Source organism: Erigeron canadensis, chromosome 2 (assembly GCF_010389155.1).
Source record: "Erigeron canadensis isolate Cc75 chromosome 2, C_canadensis_v1, whole genome shotgun sequence".
Taxonomy (NCBI): domain Eukaryota; kingdom Viridiplantae; phylum Streptophyta; class Magnoliopsida; order Asterales; family Asteraceae; genus Erigeron; species Erigeron canadensis.
In genome coordinates this window covers 21,793,866-21,813,466 of record NC_057762.1, presented here as the reverse complement: position 1 = coordinate 21,813,466, position 19,601 = coordinate 21,793,866, and the positions used below count along the sequence as shown (strand labels likewise).

At 35.2% G+C, this 19,601-nt stretch overlaps 1 protein-coding gene across 1 annotated transcript; it reads left to right on the top strand.

Annotated features, from left to right (window-relative positions):
- Positions 1 to 16,031: 16,031 nt before the first annotated feature.
- On the top strand, positions 16,032 to 17,659 carry LOC122587860 (glutathione S-transferase T3-like). Its single transcript, XM_043760022.1, has 4 exons — positions 16,032 to 16,116; positions 16,223 to 16,510; positions 16,785 to 17,177; positions 17,299 to 17,659. Exons 1-4 carry the CDS (start codon positions 16,032 to 16,034, stop codon positions 17,583 to 17,585), a joined length of 1,053 nt encoding a protein of 350 aa, XP_043615957.1. The 3' UTR covers positions 17,586 to 17,659.
- Positions 17,660 to 19,601: the final 1,942 nt, after the last annotated feature.

Below are 19,601 nucleotides of genomic sequence, written 5' to 3'. Positions count from 1 at the left end.
CAACAACTTGTGTATTTTTCAAGAAATTGAATTGACCAAAACCAATCCAAAGGATCAGTTAGCCACAATCAACTCTTCACACTACAACCACACTTTGTCAAAACGATCAAAATTTGAATCGTCTTACAAGTCACAAACTAAAACGATCTAAATGAGATCGTTTAGCTTCTCACAGTCGTCTTCAACCTCTGAGTATGAACACCTCCATTGACGATTTTTAAAACTTCAATATCTTTTGATTTTCTGAGAATTGGAACATGAAACCACTTGCAAACAGTTTGTTTTCACCTCAGCAATGATCCGATTAACACTATTTAGCTTATAACACAACATAATCAAATCCCAAATTTTAGCGCCAAAAACTCAAAAACTGAACTTTTGATCCAGATCGAATTTGAATACGAAACTCGAGAGGATTATGTTATAAACTATGAGGAATCGAACGGTGAACAAACATTTGTGATTTTATGTGATTTGAGAGGTTAATTTTTGGATTTTCAGTGAAGAACAAAAACGAACAGAAACGGAAAAAAAACAGAATTAAAGGTGATTTTTGATGAAATGTGATTGAATTAAGTTATGGATCGAGATCAAAACGATGTTTTGCTCTGATACCAAATGTAACAACACGATTTTTTCACTCGAATTCTCATCAACAATGGTGTTTGGTTAGTGTGTGTGTTCTTGGTGTTTGTGTGTGTGTTGAGAGAGAATTGGGATCAAGTGTGTGTTATTCAGGTGTAATGGTATGGAATGTATGTCAAGAGTTATGCTAATGTTATGATTTCTAAGGAATTGAGGGCTATTTATAGTCTAAACAAATCAACTATGCTAATTATCACAATTAGCCCCTCAACCTTAAAAATCATCAACACATGACTTAACAACAAGTAAGTCCATAACTTAAATTACAATGTATCACTACTTTTGGATTTCTAACAGATAGTTTCTTCCCATAAGTCCACCTTAGCATCCTCATCTCAGCCACCTCCATCCGGGACGTTTGGGCTTTCGTCATCGGCCAACATTCCAACCCGTATAACATAGCCGGTGTAATAGCCACTTTGTAGAACTTGCCTTTCGGTTTTAGCGGGATCCTCTTGTCACACATGACTCCAGAAGCTGCTTTCCGCTTCATCCACCCGGTGGATCCGATGTATCACGTCTTCATCTATCCCCCTCGATTTGTGAATTACTGATCCTAAGTATCTAAAAGAATCCTTCGGACACAAAATCCACTCCCCAATGCAAATATCATCATCCCCATTATGTCTTATCGCCTTTTTATTAAAGTCACAACGTAGGTATTCTGTCTTTTCTCGGCTCACACACAAACCATTGTCTTCAATGGCTCCTCTCCATTTCTTTAACCTATGGTTTAGCTCCTCTTTTGATCTTGAAATAAGCGCAATGTCATCAGCAAAAATCAGGCACCACGGTAGTTCCTCTTGTAGGTCACTCGACAACTTGTCTAAGATCAAGGTAAAAAGGTAAGGGCTAAGCGCGGAACCCCGGTGTAGGCCCCTTTCTACCGAGAAAAGCTTTGTGTTCCCCTCAGGGGTTCGAACACCGGTCCTCGCCCTGTCATACATATCCCTGATAACACTAATGTACCTCCCACTAACTCCTTTCGCTTGTAGCGTCCTCCAAATCAGCTCTCGTGTTACACTATCGTATGCCTTTTCCAAATCTAGAAAGCCATAGTGTAGGGATTTTTGTCTTTCCCTATACTTCTCCAAAAGGCTTCTGGTGATGTGAAATACTTCTATCGATGATCTCCCTGGCATAAATCCAAATTGGTTCTCTATCACCTTCGTAACCCTCCTAAGCCTCATCTCGATCACTCTCTCCCATAGCTTCATGGTTTGACTTAGGAGTTTTATACCCCTATAATTGCTACAACTCTGCACGCCCCCTTGTTCTTATAGATGGGTATAACCTCACTAAGTCTCCATTCTTATGGCATCATTGCACTTGTCCAAATCTTGTTGAAAAGGCTTGTCAATAAGCTTATTCCCGCATCCCCCCGACATCTCCATGCCTCAATAGATATTTGATCCGGACCTACTGCTTTGTTTCTCCCCATTTTCTTTAGGGCAAACCTTACTTCCTGATATGTCTCAATTTATACATGTTTCCCTCATACGATTTGGACGTTTTAGACACGTTTGATAGCCGTTTATACATGTTTCGTGGTGCTTTATGGTATTTGCTAGTGATTTCAGGTCTAAAGCAAGTTTATCGCTCACAAATGGTACAAAACGACTTAGGAAAGGTCCATATGCACTAACGGATGAGTATTGGTGAAGAACGAAGCTGAAACGGGAACTCCAGGCCAGACTAGCGGCGCGAGCTAGTGTTCTAGCGGCGCTAGTCAGAGAACAAAGTCCAGTAGCGGCGCTAGATTGAGTCCTAGCGGCGCTAGTTTACAGTTTTTCGGTCAGAAGTGCTCAAAAACACCTCTAGCGGCGCGACCCGAGTTCCTAGCGGCGCGAGATCGAGCTGACATTACCATTTTCTCTCTCTTGGGGTATAAATACCATCCACCATTCCACTCAAACCCTAGTCTTGGACACTTTAGCTCACACACTTATACTCCAGCCATTTTTCAAGGTTTCTAAGGGTTTTCATCACTCCAACATCATTGGAAGATTTGAAGATTGAATTTGGCTCTTGTTTAGTGATTGTGACTAGATTGTAACCTCGATTTAGATTATTACTTTATATTTGGTACATTATGTCTTCCTTTTTATTTCAATCTTTAGCTTTTAACATTATGAGTAGCTAAATCTTTATACATCTATGAAGATGAAGTGAAACAATTAGTTATGGTTGCATAGTATTTTGAATTCAAGTTGGTTTTACTTAACATTTTGTCAAGATCTTAATGAAATGATTTCTTCTATTTAAATTTGGGTTCTTGGTAGTATTTGTGTTCTTCGATAGTGGTACTAGTTGAATGCAAGTATTATTTTAGTTGTTTGTCTATGAATAACTTTTACTAGGTCATGGTATGATAGTGGATTTAACAGTTGGTGGTACCACGTTTCTTTCACAAAGATAAAATTGTTATAGAAATAATCAAACGAACTAGTTAGTTCAAGGAATTGTAATAGGGTTGATTAGGTGATCAGTAGTGCACCCGAGTAGATATTACAAACGTAGTGCACCCGTTTATGTTTTTGGCTTGTCACGATTATTATCACCAACATTATTGAATTTTGAGCTTAAACCATATGCAACCTAGACTTCTTATGAAGCGGATTCGACATAGATGGCTTTTTAATTATTGTTTACACTAAAACCATTTTCGATTAATTCTTCGGAATTACTAATTTGTTTTAATTTCCGCAAACTAACTTTTCTAAACGCAAAGTGACAATTCGGTCACCAACCAAACTTTCTTTTGATTTACATTTTTACAACCTTAAGTACAACATTCAGTCCTTGTGTTCGATCCTGGTTTTACCAATTAACTATATTACATACGAACGGGTACACTGCCCGTAAGTGTGTGGTAGTCAGTAAGAGGTAGATCTTGTTATAAATTATTAAAATCGATTTCATACATCACTTCCTCTTGGCTGATCCTCGTGGCGTCGATGTGGCGTGTGTCTAAGTGTGTAGTGTCAACTCCTCCTTCACTTTGCCCCGACCATCTCCCATTAAAAAGGTTTGCGAAGTACTCTTCCCATCTTTTCTTAATGTCTCCTTCTGTCTGCTTGCATCTTTTTTAATAAATGACGTCCCCTAAATCTCTACGTCTACTCTCCCTTGCTTTAGCAATTCTAAAGATATCCTTTTTGCCTTCTTTGGAATCTAGTTTCCTATACAATTCTTTGTAAGCTCTTTCTTTTGTTCTAGCTACACTCTTCTTTGTTTCTTTCTTGGCTTCGTAGTACCTCTGCCTTGCCAAGGACCATTCTTCATTTGTGTCGTTCTGGCGGCTCTTGGTAAGCTCTCTAAAGCAAACTATGTTTTGTCACGACTTTGGTGTGGACCTCTTCATTGATCCACCAAGATTCCTTACCTACCTTACACTTCATTCTTGTCCCTATGGTTACCCCTAGTACCTCTGTAACATCCCGAACTTTTAATTAACGGTTGACTTGAGTCGTTAAGTCAACACAACATGTCCGTTAAGTCTCTAAGAGATTTAATGTTTATGTGTGATTAATGTGCATTATGTGTAAGGTTTTAAAGCCTTAATGATTCATGTGTTAATGTGTCTAAAGGTATATTTTAATGTCTTTGGAGGTGCTTAAAGTGTTTAATGTGTTGTAAGTATTCCCCATAGGTGTTTTAAGTTAAATATGAGCCATAAGGAAGAATAAGGACTAGTTTTGATAAAGCTGGAAACTAAAAAACGGGTTAACGGTCTAATAATATGTCATTAGACTCATAAATCAGAGAACATACATTTTCTTTGAAGCCCTAGCCATTCCCTTTGTTCCATGGCATCATATTGTTCGATTTCATCGTTATTCGGTTGATTCGAGAGTGTTTTGATCAAGTTTTTGCATCCTCTTTGTAATCTCCAGGTATCCAAGGTATAATAACATTGATTTTATGTCCTTACAACGTGTGTTTTGATCGATTCGGTAACCTAAAACGTTTAACTATGTGATGCAAATCAAGTAAGGATTAATCAATGATGAATTTTGAGGTGCAAAAGTCGTTCATAAGGTTTGGGGTCGTTTGGGGTGTGTTTGGTTAAGTTTTGGAGGTTAAACAATGAGTTTTGTGCAGAATTGGGACTAGCTGCGGCGCAACCAAGAAACAGTGACACTTAGTTGCGACGCAATTTGGTAGTTGCGACGCAATAGCGACATAATTTTAAAATGGCCGTAACTTTTGAACCGTAACTCCGTTTTTGACAAATAAGATATCCACGGAATCGTGAGAGAGTCTACTTTCTAATGGTAATGTTTTTAAAAGATGATTGTGATGTCAAGTTTCCATAAAGGTTAATTTAGTGAGTGAATATCGAGTTTCGTCGAGTTATGTAAGCTTTAAAGTATTAATTGAATGTCCGATGCATCAAGCCTTGTCATGGATCATGTTTATAGATACTTAGGCTTGATTCATGAACTAAAGTAAGTAGGTACTTGTTTAGCTTATTATATCGTTTAATGATTATAGGTAGTCGGGAATATTTGTAAAGCTCGGTAACTTACGTTATCTTTTTGTGCTCTTCTACGAGGTAAGATACACTACTTTGACACGCTGAGGGTTCAACAAAAACATAGTTTTCATATAATAACTTCCCCAAATGGTATCTTGTTTGCTTATGTGTATTCGGGATTATACGGGAGGTGATATGGGCTATGTAGATGCATATTGAAGCTTGAAATGCTACCCCAATGATATGTACTGATATGAGATGCTATGTATGCTTAATAGATGAAATGAAATATGATATGAGATAACAGGTGTTTTGCAACGATATATGACATGAGATGATAGATGATATGAAATGATGTACGATCTATGATGATAAATGATATGCAATGTTGTAATGATATACGATATGCAATGATATATGATGATGTACGTTATGTAACAATGCATGCGATGTAATGATATGCTATGAAATGCTATGTAATGTCTTGAGATGAAGTGAAATGTGTTATATGTTGATGATATGTAAAGTGTGCATGACTACATGGCTTATTCATCTAGTTCACTAGACTTGTTAAGTTGCCATGACACGTCCACGTTTAAGGGCCCAAACGTAAAAAGATGATATGTGATGATGTTTAGGTAACGTGGACACCTAAACTATATGTGATGTAAACTGAGCTCGTATATGATATGAAAGTGTTAAGCTTAACCCGTACTTGCCCTTGCCCGGCGGGTGCGTATATGGTTGTTTGGGTGGCTCCTTGCAACATAATTACGTGGTTTGAGTATCTCCGGGTGGCGTGATTAACCACCAATGTCTTTGAACATACAGACTACTCCTGGATTGGCTTGTCATTCCTTAACGACATTGATGGACCGCCGTAAGGCTAATCCATCTAGTCGGGTGTGAGGTTCCCTGTTAGGTCTTATGACCGCCTACACACAAACTTACACCTTATATGTGATGAGTGACTTATGTCACGCCTAATGTAAGTGACTTATGTCACACTATGAGATGATGATTATATGTTATATGTAAAGTAAAAGATGATTAGGTACAATTAGGTGATTCAACCTATTATTATGATGTTTGATGCGATGATATGTTATGGTCCTTATGGATGATGTGATGCATCGATGTGATATATGCCTTAACGATGTAATTATGACTTTTATATAATGTTTTAAATGGACAAACGTTTTATAAATTATGTGTTATCTTACTTAGTTAATTCGTTAGTTAACACTTGCTCTTTTAAAATGTGTTGTGCCCTCAAGTTCAACAATAGTGAGCAGGTAGATGTGAGAAGATGTGAGACATGGGTAGATGATCTTGAAGTTGGCTGTAGTTTACCCATAGTGGCTGCTCGCATTAGACATTCATTTATGTTTAAATATTTATGATTTGTATTTACTATAATGTCGGTTGTTTAATGTTGAGCAACCAATGGATTTCCATTTAAACTTGTTTTGATGATATGGCTAGTAACACCATTTTATGAATAAACCAAACAGATTTTGCTGGTTTTGACTTTTAAGGTTTAATTCCGCTTTCTTTTAACGCCGTTAGGCGAAAGTTTTTGGAAATCCAGGCTTTTAAATGATGGGTGTTACAACCTCCTTCTTCGTCTCCCTCATACCCTCTGCCAAATGTGTCTACAATTGTTCAACTTCCATATGCGAATCGTCTTGGATCTCTATTGTGAACCGTGTGCTCGTCGTCGACTTAAACGTCTCTGTAACACCCCGCCTTACCACAACACAATATTGTCTGCTTTGCTCGCATGCTCACGACTTTATTTCTGGTTGCTCGGACAAACTTCCCAGAAGCGTCACCCATATGGCATTACTGCCGCCCGAGCACGCTTAACTGTGGAGTTCTCCTTTCATCCACAGCCAATGCGCCCAAAACGCGTTGTGTTATGTAAGACCAGTGATATCACTTATATCCAGGACCCCTCTTGTATGTTAAGATGTATGCTTTCATACCTCCTCAACACAACTCAACGTCCTCATTAAGTCATGCAAGTGCGCCATACACTCCTAACAATCCCAAGGGTTGCTCTGATACCACTTGTAACACCCCACCTTACCACAAAACAATATTGTTCGCTTTGCCCGCAGGCTCACGGATTTGTTTCTGGTTGCTCGGACAAAATTCCCTGAAGGGTCACCCATATGACATTCCTGCCGCCCGAGCACGCTTAACTGTGGAGTTCTCCTCTCATCTACAGCCAATGCGCCCAAAACACGTTGTGTTATGTAAGACCAATGATGTCACTAATATCCAGAATCCCCCTTGTACGTTAAGATGTATGCTTAACTGTAAAATCTATGTTTTGTTGTGTCCCTCGTGTGTCAAAAGTAAGTTATCTTACCTCAATGGCCTCACAATAACCACAATACGTTTACCGAGTTGTATTCCCGGCAACCTTGTGTTACGGCTACAGGCTAAAGGAGGAACACAAATAAATTTTGATGTACACTATGAACTCCCTCCTTTCTTTCTACTAGGAACGACAACTAGAGACACCAAAGACAAATACCCCTCTTTGTTTCATATTCGACGGCACTAAAGGGATAGCAACTAATGACCAACTGATGGACTAAAGTGACATATTATTAGGTTTAGATAAATTAACATTTGACGCCTTCTATTTTGATTACTTAAATAACCTCACTTAAAGAAATACATATCACCTTAACAACCATTGGTAAATACTTATCAACACTATTGATCACACTAATTAGGAATATACAGCCCTGACTTATCCACACAAATGACCCACATTATTATATTTATTTGCCACATAATAACACACGTAACACATAATAATTATTATCACAATAATTATCTTCATCAATTACTAACCGACTAAAAGGAAGACCAACCAGTAAAGGTCAACAAAATGATGTAAAACGTTCGGGATGTTATAGTCTCCGCTGCTTCACCCCTTAGGTTTTTCCAGAGGATTCTTAGGTTTACAACCTTCTCTATCTTGATTGGTCGTCTACTCGAGAGCAAATCTATGACCAACAGTCTATGTTGGGAGTAGCAATCCTCTCTAGGGAGGACCTTGCAATCTTTGCAAGCCCTAAATTCACCTATACTTACTAGGAAGTAATCAATCTGGGTGTTATGTCGGCCGCTCTGGAAGGTAATCAGCTGGGTATTCCTTTTTTCGGAAGAATGAGTTTGCGATAAGCAGGTCGTGTGTTGTAGCAAACTCCAAAATCGTGTGTCCGTCTTCATTCCTCTCACCAAACCCAATCTCACCAACATCAACCTATCTCGTGTCTTTCCATTTGCACTACATGGTCTTTAAGTCGTTCTTTCATGATGATACCTACTCCGTTTTTCGCCGAAGGGGCTCCAGAATACCATAGCTTGTATCCATTTACCTCTATAGCGTTTTCCCCCGTCCACTTAGTTTTTTGAAAGCATGCAATGTCTACCTTACACCTAGTTAAGACATCTCCTAGTTCTAAAAGCTTACCAGTAATTAAGGGTACCCACATTCCAGCTCCCAAATCTTAGCTTAAAGGTTCACTTTACTCTAGCCTTAACCCCCTATGCCTACCCGCCCCTGAAATGGGAGGACATGACCTCACGTAAGCATGATAATGCAACAGTTTAAACTAAAAACCTTCAATAATAATCGTAACAACGATAAAATATAATAAAAAAAAGTCCAACAATCAATACTAATTATAGTAGCAGAAAAGCAGCAACAACAATAAGAGTTTAATGTTATTGTCAGGGGTAGGAGCAAATGAAACTTATTAACGGTAATATGCTTAATAAATATGGAAATAACGGCGATGATTTTTTTTTTAATCAATAAAAACTATTTTACTCACATCAGCAAAATTGATTTAAAAGTAAAATAATTTAACAGTTTTGAGGTGTGTAGTATAACAAATGAATACAAATTCCTCATATTAGATATCAATTAAACTAAATAATCAACAATTATATAATTATAATCAAACAGTTAAACACTAACAATATATAGCAAAAATTGAAAGGGCGGACCTTAAAGAAAAATATATAACTACAATACTTGAGAAAAGGGATAAGGAAAATGCAATTTATCAAATTTTCAACTAAAAGCAGATGGGTTTAGTTCAATCACAAATAAATACGAGTATAAGATAAAGGGTTTATTCCAAAAAAAATGTAACCTATTTACACAAAATTCCTATTTACACAAAATTCCTATTAAAGGTAACCTATTTTGTTTTCGTCTATTTAAAGGATCCTATTTTCAAAAAATTCCTAATAAAGGGTATATCGTTAGTTTTTGATAGACGGAGCTCGTTAAGTGCCACGTCACCGATGTCACGTCATCCGTTTTGATGACGTGGGACTTGACTTTGACTGGCCTAATTTCGATATATATATATGAATCGGTCAAAGTCAAGTGCCACATCATCAAAACTGATGACGTGGCATCAGTGACGTGACACTTAACGAGCTCCGTCTGTCAAAAACTAACGATATACCCTTTATTAGGAATTTTTTGAAAATAAGATCCTTTAAATAGACGAAAACAAAACAGGTTACCTTTAATAGAAATTTCATGTATATAGGTTACCTTTTTATGGAATTTTCCCTAAGATAAATAAAGAGAAATTTACATTTTTGGTCCTTTAAGTTAGTAGGATTTTCAGTTATTGCCCTTAAATGAAATAATTACTGAAAACCCCTGAAGTTGGTCAAATTTTTCACTTTTAACTCTGTGACTAACAACCGTCTATTAGATTCGTTAAGTGAATGACAAATTTGTTATTTCATCATGATCCTTTTTTCTCACACTCAAACACAAACCAGATTCGTCAGATTGGTCAAATTCCCGGCCGTGAAAACGAAATGTCAACTAAAATCATGACGGTCGGAAATTTGAAAATCACGATCGAACAATTAAATTATAGATTTATCTCTTGTTAGCTCTGAATCATAACACGAAACATATTGCAATGGACTCATAAATCAATCGCGAACGAACCCTAGCCAAAATAAATCCGATCTAGACTTCGGCTGAAAACTTGACTCACCGGAAAACTTGTTTGAATCGAAAAGAAAGACAAAACAAAGCAATTACACTTCGAATCCAACCAAATCTAGCCAAAACCGATCCCGATCCAAGCAATTCCGAATCCAAAAACCCTTGTTTCCGATCTCAGATGTGTGTGTGTCAAGTGTGTGTTTGTGTGTGTGTGTGTGCTCGATGTGTGTTTTTCAGTTAACATTTCGTTTTCCGGCCGTCGTAATTTTCAAAATTTGGGTTTACGTTTGAGTTTGGAAGAATAAGAAGAAGGGATCATGGTGAATTGACGAATCTGCCCCTCACTTAACAGAGCTAATAGACGCTTGTTAGTCACAGGGTGAAAAGTGAAAATTTTGATCAACTTTAGGGTTTTTTCTGTAATTAATTTACTGAAGGGCAATTACTGAAAATCTTATTAACTTGTGAGACTAAAAATGTAATTTTCTCATAAATAAATTAAGGAAGGGGATATGGAAAAGTAAAGATGGTTGTTAGAATTGGCAATAATATAACTGGTACTATAAAATTGATTTTTGGTTTTACAAAAAAATTTCTACAACTGTAGCTTAAGCCTTAAGGGGCTAAATAAGATTTAGGAAAATTTACAGCTTAAGAGGCAAAAATAAGAGTGGACTATAATTACTCAATAATTTAATTAGCTAGGTACCAAAATAAAAGGGTAATGAAGGTGTCATCCAAAATTTGCATGCCAGATGGGAAATGTAGGGGGGTTAAATATTTGATGCCAAAAAAAAAAGAAGTCCGTTTGGTAGTTAGGGAATTCCAACGGTAAATAAAAAATAGATCATATTGTATAAGTATGTAATGCATAAAAATGGTAAATTTATCAAATTTTGTGATACGATTGTCACTTCCCCTTTAATAAAGGAAAATGATATTTGTACCAATTTTTTTATGGATGTACCATAAATATGAATTATCGGCTTGTACAGTTAGCTATACTTTATATATTATCGTACATTAATCAAAAATAGTGATACGAATATAATTTACTTTTAATTTATGTTTGTCGCTGCAACAAACAATCTTATATACAAATATCTTATACAAACAAACGTCCATGGTCCATGGATACAAAAATAGAGGAAGACCAGAAGTACCGGTGATGGGTATCTTCACACTTTTTCAGTACGATTAAAAAACCGGTATTTAAACATCGGGAATAAGACTAAAATATTCATATTTCATAATTCATATACTAGTCAAAATATAATAGAGATAAAAGAATGTGGGTGGACTTTGTCAACAGTCAACACGTACTCAAGCTTTTGTCAACAGTCAACACGTACTCAAGCTTGATGAGTTGTTTGTTGTTGTGATTTGACGAGCCCCGCATAAGTGAAACTTTCATTTCTGTATTATTCTTTCATTTTAATTTTTTTATTAATATTTATTTATGTACAAAAGTTAGTTGTTAAATAAGTATTAAAATAAAAAAATAATATATCCTCCTAAAAATCCTCTTAACAATCTTCATAATTCTTTCAAACTTTAACGTGTTAATCCACATAGTTTCTCGCATCATCTCATCCATTGATTTTTCAACATGTCTTAATCATGTGATTAAAAGAATTATTAAGAACACGGATTAGGTAAGATATATCATTGCCCTTTAAAATGAGATATATAAAATAAAATCTTAATTATTATCTTTTAAAAAACAATATTTTAATCTGCTCCTACTCCTAATATACACGCATGCATGGAAACCTAAGAATCTCGAAAAATCCATATCAATTCACTTCACAAATGTAAAAAGTAAGACTCAAACCCAGGTATCATGTTCTAGATAAATAAAAATGATATACGGACACGAATATATTAACATATATAAGAGAAAAGTATCCGCGCATTGCAGCGTTGATGAAGGTGGCGGCGGCGACGGTGACGGTTGGTGGTGGCGAGCGGCGGTGGTGACGGTGGCGCTGATAAGTAGTGGAAGTTATTGATGTAATGTGGTATAATGTATGGTACATCATGCATTAAAATGTGTACATTGTTGAAACTTATAATTAATATTGAAAGTTTAAGTTTAGAGAAAAATTACATTTTTGGTACCTCAAGTTGACAGCTTTTGCACTTTTAGTCTTCAACTCAAAAAATTACAGCTTTCATACCTAAAGTTTTGTGTCTTTTTCAGTTTTAGTACCACATTCATACGACGTTAAATTTTGCCGTTAACGCCCTCACGTAACAAACACGTGAGGGGTATTTTAGTCTTTTGACCCCACTTATTTTGAGAAAATTACACTTTTGATACCTGAAGTTGTCAATTTTTTCACTTTTCGTACCTCAAGTAGACAACATATTTTTATTACACTATCCAATTTTCATCTTACACATTAACATCTATCAAACAACACACAATCAAAAATCAACACACATTGCGATCATTCATATATCCATGTATACCTATATCTCTATACCATACAAAATCCAATACATAAACATGCGTAAATAAATTCAAATATCTTATATTAATCATACACCACCAAAAAGAGTTGCCGACTATCTCCTTCCCCACCAGGTACCACGACCTCCACCTTAGCTAGAGATTCCGATCTAATCTCGTTTGTAGCAAAATATATTCATCTGTAACAGATTCCATTCAGATCTCGTTTGTAGCTTTCTGGCCATCGATCCACCAATGCATTAAGTTCCTCCACCATCACCCTTAATTACACCAACATATAATATTTCAAGAATAGATACACACCATTGGGTGCTTTTTTAAGAGCCGTAAAAAAAAATCATATTTGTTGATTTTTGAGTGTGTGTTATTTGATAGATGCTAATATGTGAGATAGATTGGAGAGTGTAATAAAAATATGTTTGTCAAAAGTGATAAAATTGACAACTTGAGGTACCAAAAGTGAAAAAATTAACAACTTGAGGTATCAAAAGTGTAATTTTCTCAAAAAGAGGGGGCCAAAAGACTAAAATGCCCCTCGCGTGTTTGTCACGTGAGGATGTTAACGGTAAAAATTAACGCCGTATGAACATGGTACCAAAACTGGAAAAAAAAAAAAAAAACTTTAGGTATGAAAGCTGCAATTTTTTTAGTTAGAGACTAAAAGTGCAAAAGCTGCCAAATTGAGGTATCAAAAATATAATTTTCTCTTAAGTTTATGTTGAAAATCAAAAATAGATTTGCTTTATAATATAGTGTAAATAGATATGAACTAATGCATCAGACGATGACTTTTACGATTTATGGGTATCCGAAGATAATGTACAACGAATACTAGTTTAAAATTAACAGTTTTCATTAATTACAATTTTATCTAAACTTGATTTATAACAATACTTTAAGGTAAATTGCACTTAGTGGTAAAATGCAACAAGTAAACTGCACTTGTGGTATAGGAAATCCATTTACAGACAAGACAACATATATCTTCCTCAAGTTATCTTATTTTTTTCAAGAATCAATTCCCCGTCATCATCTTTTTGTATCTTCCCAAAAAAAAACAATAGTTAGTCGGTTATTTGTTTTGTTTGTTTTTTATTTTACGTCAAAAAAATCACGTTTTTTGTTGGATGTATCATTTTAATGAATATGCATCCAAGATGAATGCACAAAACAAAAAACGTGATTTTTTCGATTTTGACGGATCAATGTGTTGTTAAACACTTAAATAATGATAATTAGTTATGCACTATGTTAGTTTTATGGACTTTTAATGCATCAAAATTATGTTTTTAAGTGTTCTCACCGGAGTATTACCATATATATATATATATATAAGGGTAAGGTTATTTTGAGAACCTTTTTTGCGAGAACTTTTGAGAACTTTTAAAATCAAGTCTAACCGATGATTATTTTTTACATGAAAATTGTTTTTTGATTGTTTTCTGAATAACTTATGTGTAATTTTGAAGTTTATAATTGTGTGGAGCATGATATATCATCTATTATACAATTATGTGAAGATTTTGATTATTGATCACATGTGCATGAATATTGCTATGATCGCATGTATTCAAGTTGATCACATATAATCATAGCAATATTCGTGCACATGTGATCAAGAATCTAAATCTCCATATAATTGTATAATGGATGATAATCCATGCCTCCACACAACTATAATTTTCAAAATTACACATAAGTTATTCAGAAAACAATCAAAAAACAATTTTCATGTAAAGAATAATCATCGGTTGGGCTTGATTTGAAAAGTTCTCAAAGGTTCTCGCAAAAAAAAAATTCTCAAAATAACTTTTCACATATAATATATATATAGGAGAGAGATCAAATAAGAAGGTGTCTTAGGGAGAGAAGTACAGTTTTCATTAAAGGGGATTGAAGTACAGTTTTCATCTAGTCGTCTCCACTACGACCACCTGTTTTATTGTTGCCGCCTCCACTACATGCTCTTATGTCGCCATCATTATCACCACCTATACTACTGCTCCTACCACCATCACCGCCTTCTCTACAACGACCGTCATCACATTTTGCATTTGTCAACACCACATTACCACCACCACCACCATCTACTGTCATCACCATAACCATCATCTATTGTCCTCACCACCACCACCTGTTATATTACCATCAATACCACCATTTGTCGCCACTACCACCACCATCACCTATTCAACTTTCGTTGTTGGTGCCACCACACTCACTTGTTCTACTAATGCTATCACCATCAACGCCACATCTTTCTATTAACACCACTGGCACCGCCACCAATTGTTGCCACCATCACAACACTGGCACCACCACTTGTTCAACTAATGCCCCACCTGTTTATTACCATTGCCACTATCACCATACTTGCTCTATTGTTGTCACCACCACAATCACCAGCACCATCTATTCTACATAAATAATTATTGTCTATAACCAAAATAACATCAACGACATATGATAATGGTTTTCGTGAGTTTTTCCTAAATACATACATCTTAACTGGGGTATTCGTGAGTTTTTCGTAGCATTTCTATGCCCATCTCCAAGAATTTTATCTAGCATAATGCTAACCATTAAACCATTTTGAAGATGGTTTATATTTTATAAAGCAAGTAAACATATTAGAATTTCTTATTCAATGAAAGACGAGTTTCTTTTAGCTCAAATATACACAGATAAATTGCGTACTTCATGGTCATTTCTGTTTTTTTTTTGTCATAACCACCTCTAAATTATTCAAACATCAACGAATAAATAGTTAACACCTTCACGTGGATGCGCCCATACCGGTTTGACTTTTAGCAACACCCTAAAAAGTTTGCTTCCTATTTGTTAGATGAGTATAGCGTTGCTAAAACCCTCACCACATATGCATGTGACATGATTCGAACATGAGACCCTTAGTAGACAACAATATTGTGAAAGACCCACTGGACACTAAGACTAAACGGAGTGGGGCGGAAGGGGGGGGGGGTAATCTCGCCCCTTTTCTTGCCATGAACACCACCCCTCCTAAACATTTAAGCCCCTAAGCCCTTTTGGGCGGAAAAAATCTCTCGCCCCAAACTTTGTTTCCTCCAAGAAAGTGAGCCGTTGGAACGGCTAGTTTATTTTAAAAAAAAAATTTTTTTTTACCTTTCAAAATTATTTATCATCTATATATATACACATTACATCACACAATTGTTCTTGTCTCTTCTTTCTTTTCTTCTTCACTTTTCTATAGATTTTTAACAATGTTTCCTAATAATAATAATAATAATAACTTTAATAATAATAACCCTTTTAATAACAATAATAATCGTTATGTCCGTCCTAATCAAAATCAACAAGACATCAACGATCCTAATATGCTATCAACGCGATGTTGTTCCAATTGATCCAACAAATGGGTTCTACGTACGCCACCACAAATGTCGGGGTTTACACCATTCTATGCGCCACGACAAGAGGGTTTATACAGTTTTGGTGGGATTACGCCACCACAAAACACGCCGGGTTCATTTTTTAGTAACTTTTTATTTACATTTTTATATTATTTTTTCGGTATATATATATATTTATATAATTTTTTCGGTATATATATAATCTTTTTTTTTTATAGATCAACAACAAGTTATCGACAATCCATCTCCAAGACTATCATCGTCAAGACCACCATCACCAACGCCCGTTTCCCCCGACGTTGAAATTGTTCAAGAAACGCAACCCGAATCTCAACTCGAAAGTCAACCCGAAAACCAAGCCGGCGGTTCAAAACCCAAGAAGCGTTCACACAAGAAAAAGTCCCCCGGCGAAGTGAGGTTGAGAGCTCCCTCGATTCCATGGTCACGGGAGGAAGGAATGGCGCTATGCGCGGCTTGGTTATCGGTTACCGAAGACCCGGAGGAAGGTATTATTTTTTTCAGTTATATTTATATATTTATATTGTTTTTTTTCGGTATATATACACATTTATATGTTTTTTTTCGGAAATATATTCAAATTTATATATATTTTTTTTCGGTTATATATATATATTTGTACATACATATTATTTTCGGTTATACATATATTTTTATACGTATATTTCGGTTATACATATATTTATATATATATATATATATATATTTGGGTTACATGTATAAAACAAATAAGCATTTATATGTTTTTTTTGTTTTTATTAGCTAATTATCAAAAGGAGAAGACGTATTGGATAAGGATAACGGATGGTTTGAGAACACTTTTGAAGAAGCCGAAAGATTATCGTGACCCGGAAGGTATTGGTGCAAAATGGAGGGGTATCCGTCCATTTATCCAAAACTTCAATGCAATCTACACTCGTCTCACTAACTCGAACAATCATCAAAGTGGTGCAAATGATACGGATGTGATTAAGAGAGCTCTCGCCGAGTTTCATGGGACTTACAAGACGCATTTCAAGTATTTGGATATTTGTGAAAAGATTAGATGGTCGTCGAAGTTTCATTATGTGACCAACACTAATGTTAAGACAACCCGTGGAGAACCGACCACAAAAAGGTCGAAAACGTCATCCTCCAACGAACCACAAAGTCAAGGTATAAATTTCATTTCTTTATCTATTTAATTCGATTGTTTTTAAAAAATTTTTTTTACCTTTTCTTTATGTTTTATGTTTTATCAATTGCAAACATGTTTTTATCTTTTATGTATAAAAAGGTTCGGATGCACGTTTCGAGTTTGATTTAAATAACATGACCGAGGATGAGTCAGCGTTCCTGGAGCGCCCGTGCGGGAGAGACGCAGCTAAGAAAGCCGCTCATGGAGGGTCGTCGAGTTCTTCCGGCAAGGGAAAAGCGGTGGCTAGGTATTCGGAGACGTTTGATAATCTCTCGAAGAAGTTGGATGGTTTGTTTGAGGCGAGTAGGGAGCGGATCAATTGGGCAAGCAAAAGGTGGAGATTGGACGAAAAAGACTTGAATAAAAGAATGCTCAACTCAAGCTAGCACAGTTGAAAGTGTTGAGCACCGACTACGGTTATCTTAATGAAGAAGATAGATCAATCATGGAGAAGGCGAAAGAAGAATATAGGGAGAAGTATCATTAGTTTGTTTAGTTTTAGTTTGTTTAATTTGTTTAAGTATTGGACTTTGTTATGTTTAATTTTAGTTTGTTTAAATTGTTTAAAAATTGTTATGTAATGAACTTTATTTTTAAATTATGTGGAATGTTTGTTTAATATGGATGTGTTATATGTTTTGAAGTAAAAAACTTAAAAATAATATGTAAAAAGTAAAAAAAAAAAAAAATGCTAGGTGAAACATGGATGACACATGACATTTATCCCCCCACCCTAAATATGCCTCACTCCCCTTTTTCCCACCAAAATTCTCTTGCTTACGTGGCGCCACATGATGGATATCCTCCCACCCTAAATATGTCTCACTCCTTTTAGCCTAAGTTAACACCCCAATGACTCACCTCTAAAATTATAAATAATGATCCTGAGAAATTTGTTCATAATCCCCATAATAGCTTACAACATTTATTTTATTGTCAATAATTTATATATATTTATGAAAAAGGAAATGATTAGTTTTTCAAACAAAATAGCCTAATAATTCTCCTAATCATGAGATGATGACACGTCAAAAAATCAGAGAGCAAGATTATGAAAAATAAATTAGTGAATATCATATGTCACCTTCTTAATGTATTAGAAGAATTATTAGCTTATTTGGTTATTACTAGGATTTATCATTTTCTTTATCAACTTAAGTTTCATCACTAACCAATTTGTCAAGAATTCATGGTGAAATTTAAAGCCACCTATTACAGTTGTTGACCAAATTAATGTTATCCAAAAATGTTGGTACTTCAAAGGAGATTAGCCATTATTTATTTGAAAAAAAATCACAACTGCACACAAATAGACTTGCCAAGAGTTGCCACCAACTCTTTCACCTTTCTTGCACACCTTCCACCCAATTTCACACCCCCTTTCTTATTTTAATTTGTCTTTTATTTTTCATAGTCAGATTCTTCACCCCCACTTGCAAATATTTGACTTTTCCAAATGTCTTTCCTTTTTTTAATCTGATTTCAACCAATTAAAAAAAATCTTATTTTGAGGGGAAATCTGTTGGTCCCTGAATTTCTATTTTCCCACCTGCAAATACCTTCTCTAAAATTATTTATTTTTTGTCAAATAAAACTGGTAAACAGATACATGTGTCATATGTGTTAAGTGTATGAAAGAAAAGTCGAGTATTATTGCTATTTGTGGTTGTTTTTAGACTTTAATATATACGTTTACCTAAAATACCCGAACTCTTTTTTTTTCTTTAAACTTATGTATCCGACTCATTTTCTAAACCCACTTTCTCAAGGCAACTGCCTATCTACGGGTAGTTTGGAGTCATAAACCTCCGTAACCACAAAATGAATATATATTTTTGCTCATGAAATTTCAAGTTGAGAATTAATTTTTACCTAGAGTACTACTTTAACACCTTCAATTTATAATCTTTCATTGATAAGCGAATTTGTATTATAAATTGGATACTCTTATTGTAACGTTAAGGCTATAAACAATACTTAGGAAATTATTATTTGTAAAAATATTGGTCAATAATTTTCAATTTTTCATTAATTATACACAACATTCCTTTTTTATGCACCTTATTCATTTTAGGAAAATGATAATTCTACAATAAATTTCAACCATCTACAACAATTCCTGCATTGTACAGTTGTACAATGTGTTTTAAGTTCTTTTGTTGTAGATGGCTAAATTTTGTTGTATGAATATCATTCTAGCGTGAAGCCACTAAAACAACATAATCTATACTGTCTATAGTAATGTTTGATACACATTTATATAAATATATATATATATATATTTTGGGGAAAAGTGAAGGTGTGAGACAACGCCACCCAACTTGAGTGAAATCCCTTACATGCTAATTTTTTAATCTATAAATATATAATGTATAAATAATGGGCCCCCATGATTTTTGCCA

What these genes read in the sequence shown, in the direction of transcription:
- LOC122587860 (XM_043760022.1), top strand. Translation starts at nt 16,032, where the DNA reads ATGTCGGGGTTTACACCATTCTATGCGCCACGACAAGAGGGTTTATAC. An exon ending in TACCGAAGACCCGGAGGAAG is followed by an intron (nt 16,511 to 16,784) that starts GTATTATTTTTT and finishes TGTTTTTATTAG; the next exon opens with CTAATTATCAAAAGGAGAAG. An exon ending in CAACGAACCACAAAGTCAAG is followed by an intron (nt 17,178 to 17,298) that starts GTATAAATTTCA and finishes ATGTATAAAAAG; the next exon opens with GTTCGGATGCACGTTTCGAG.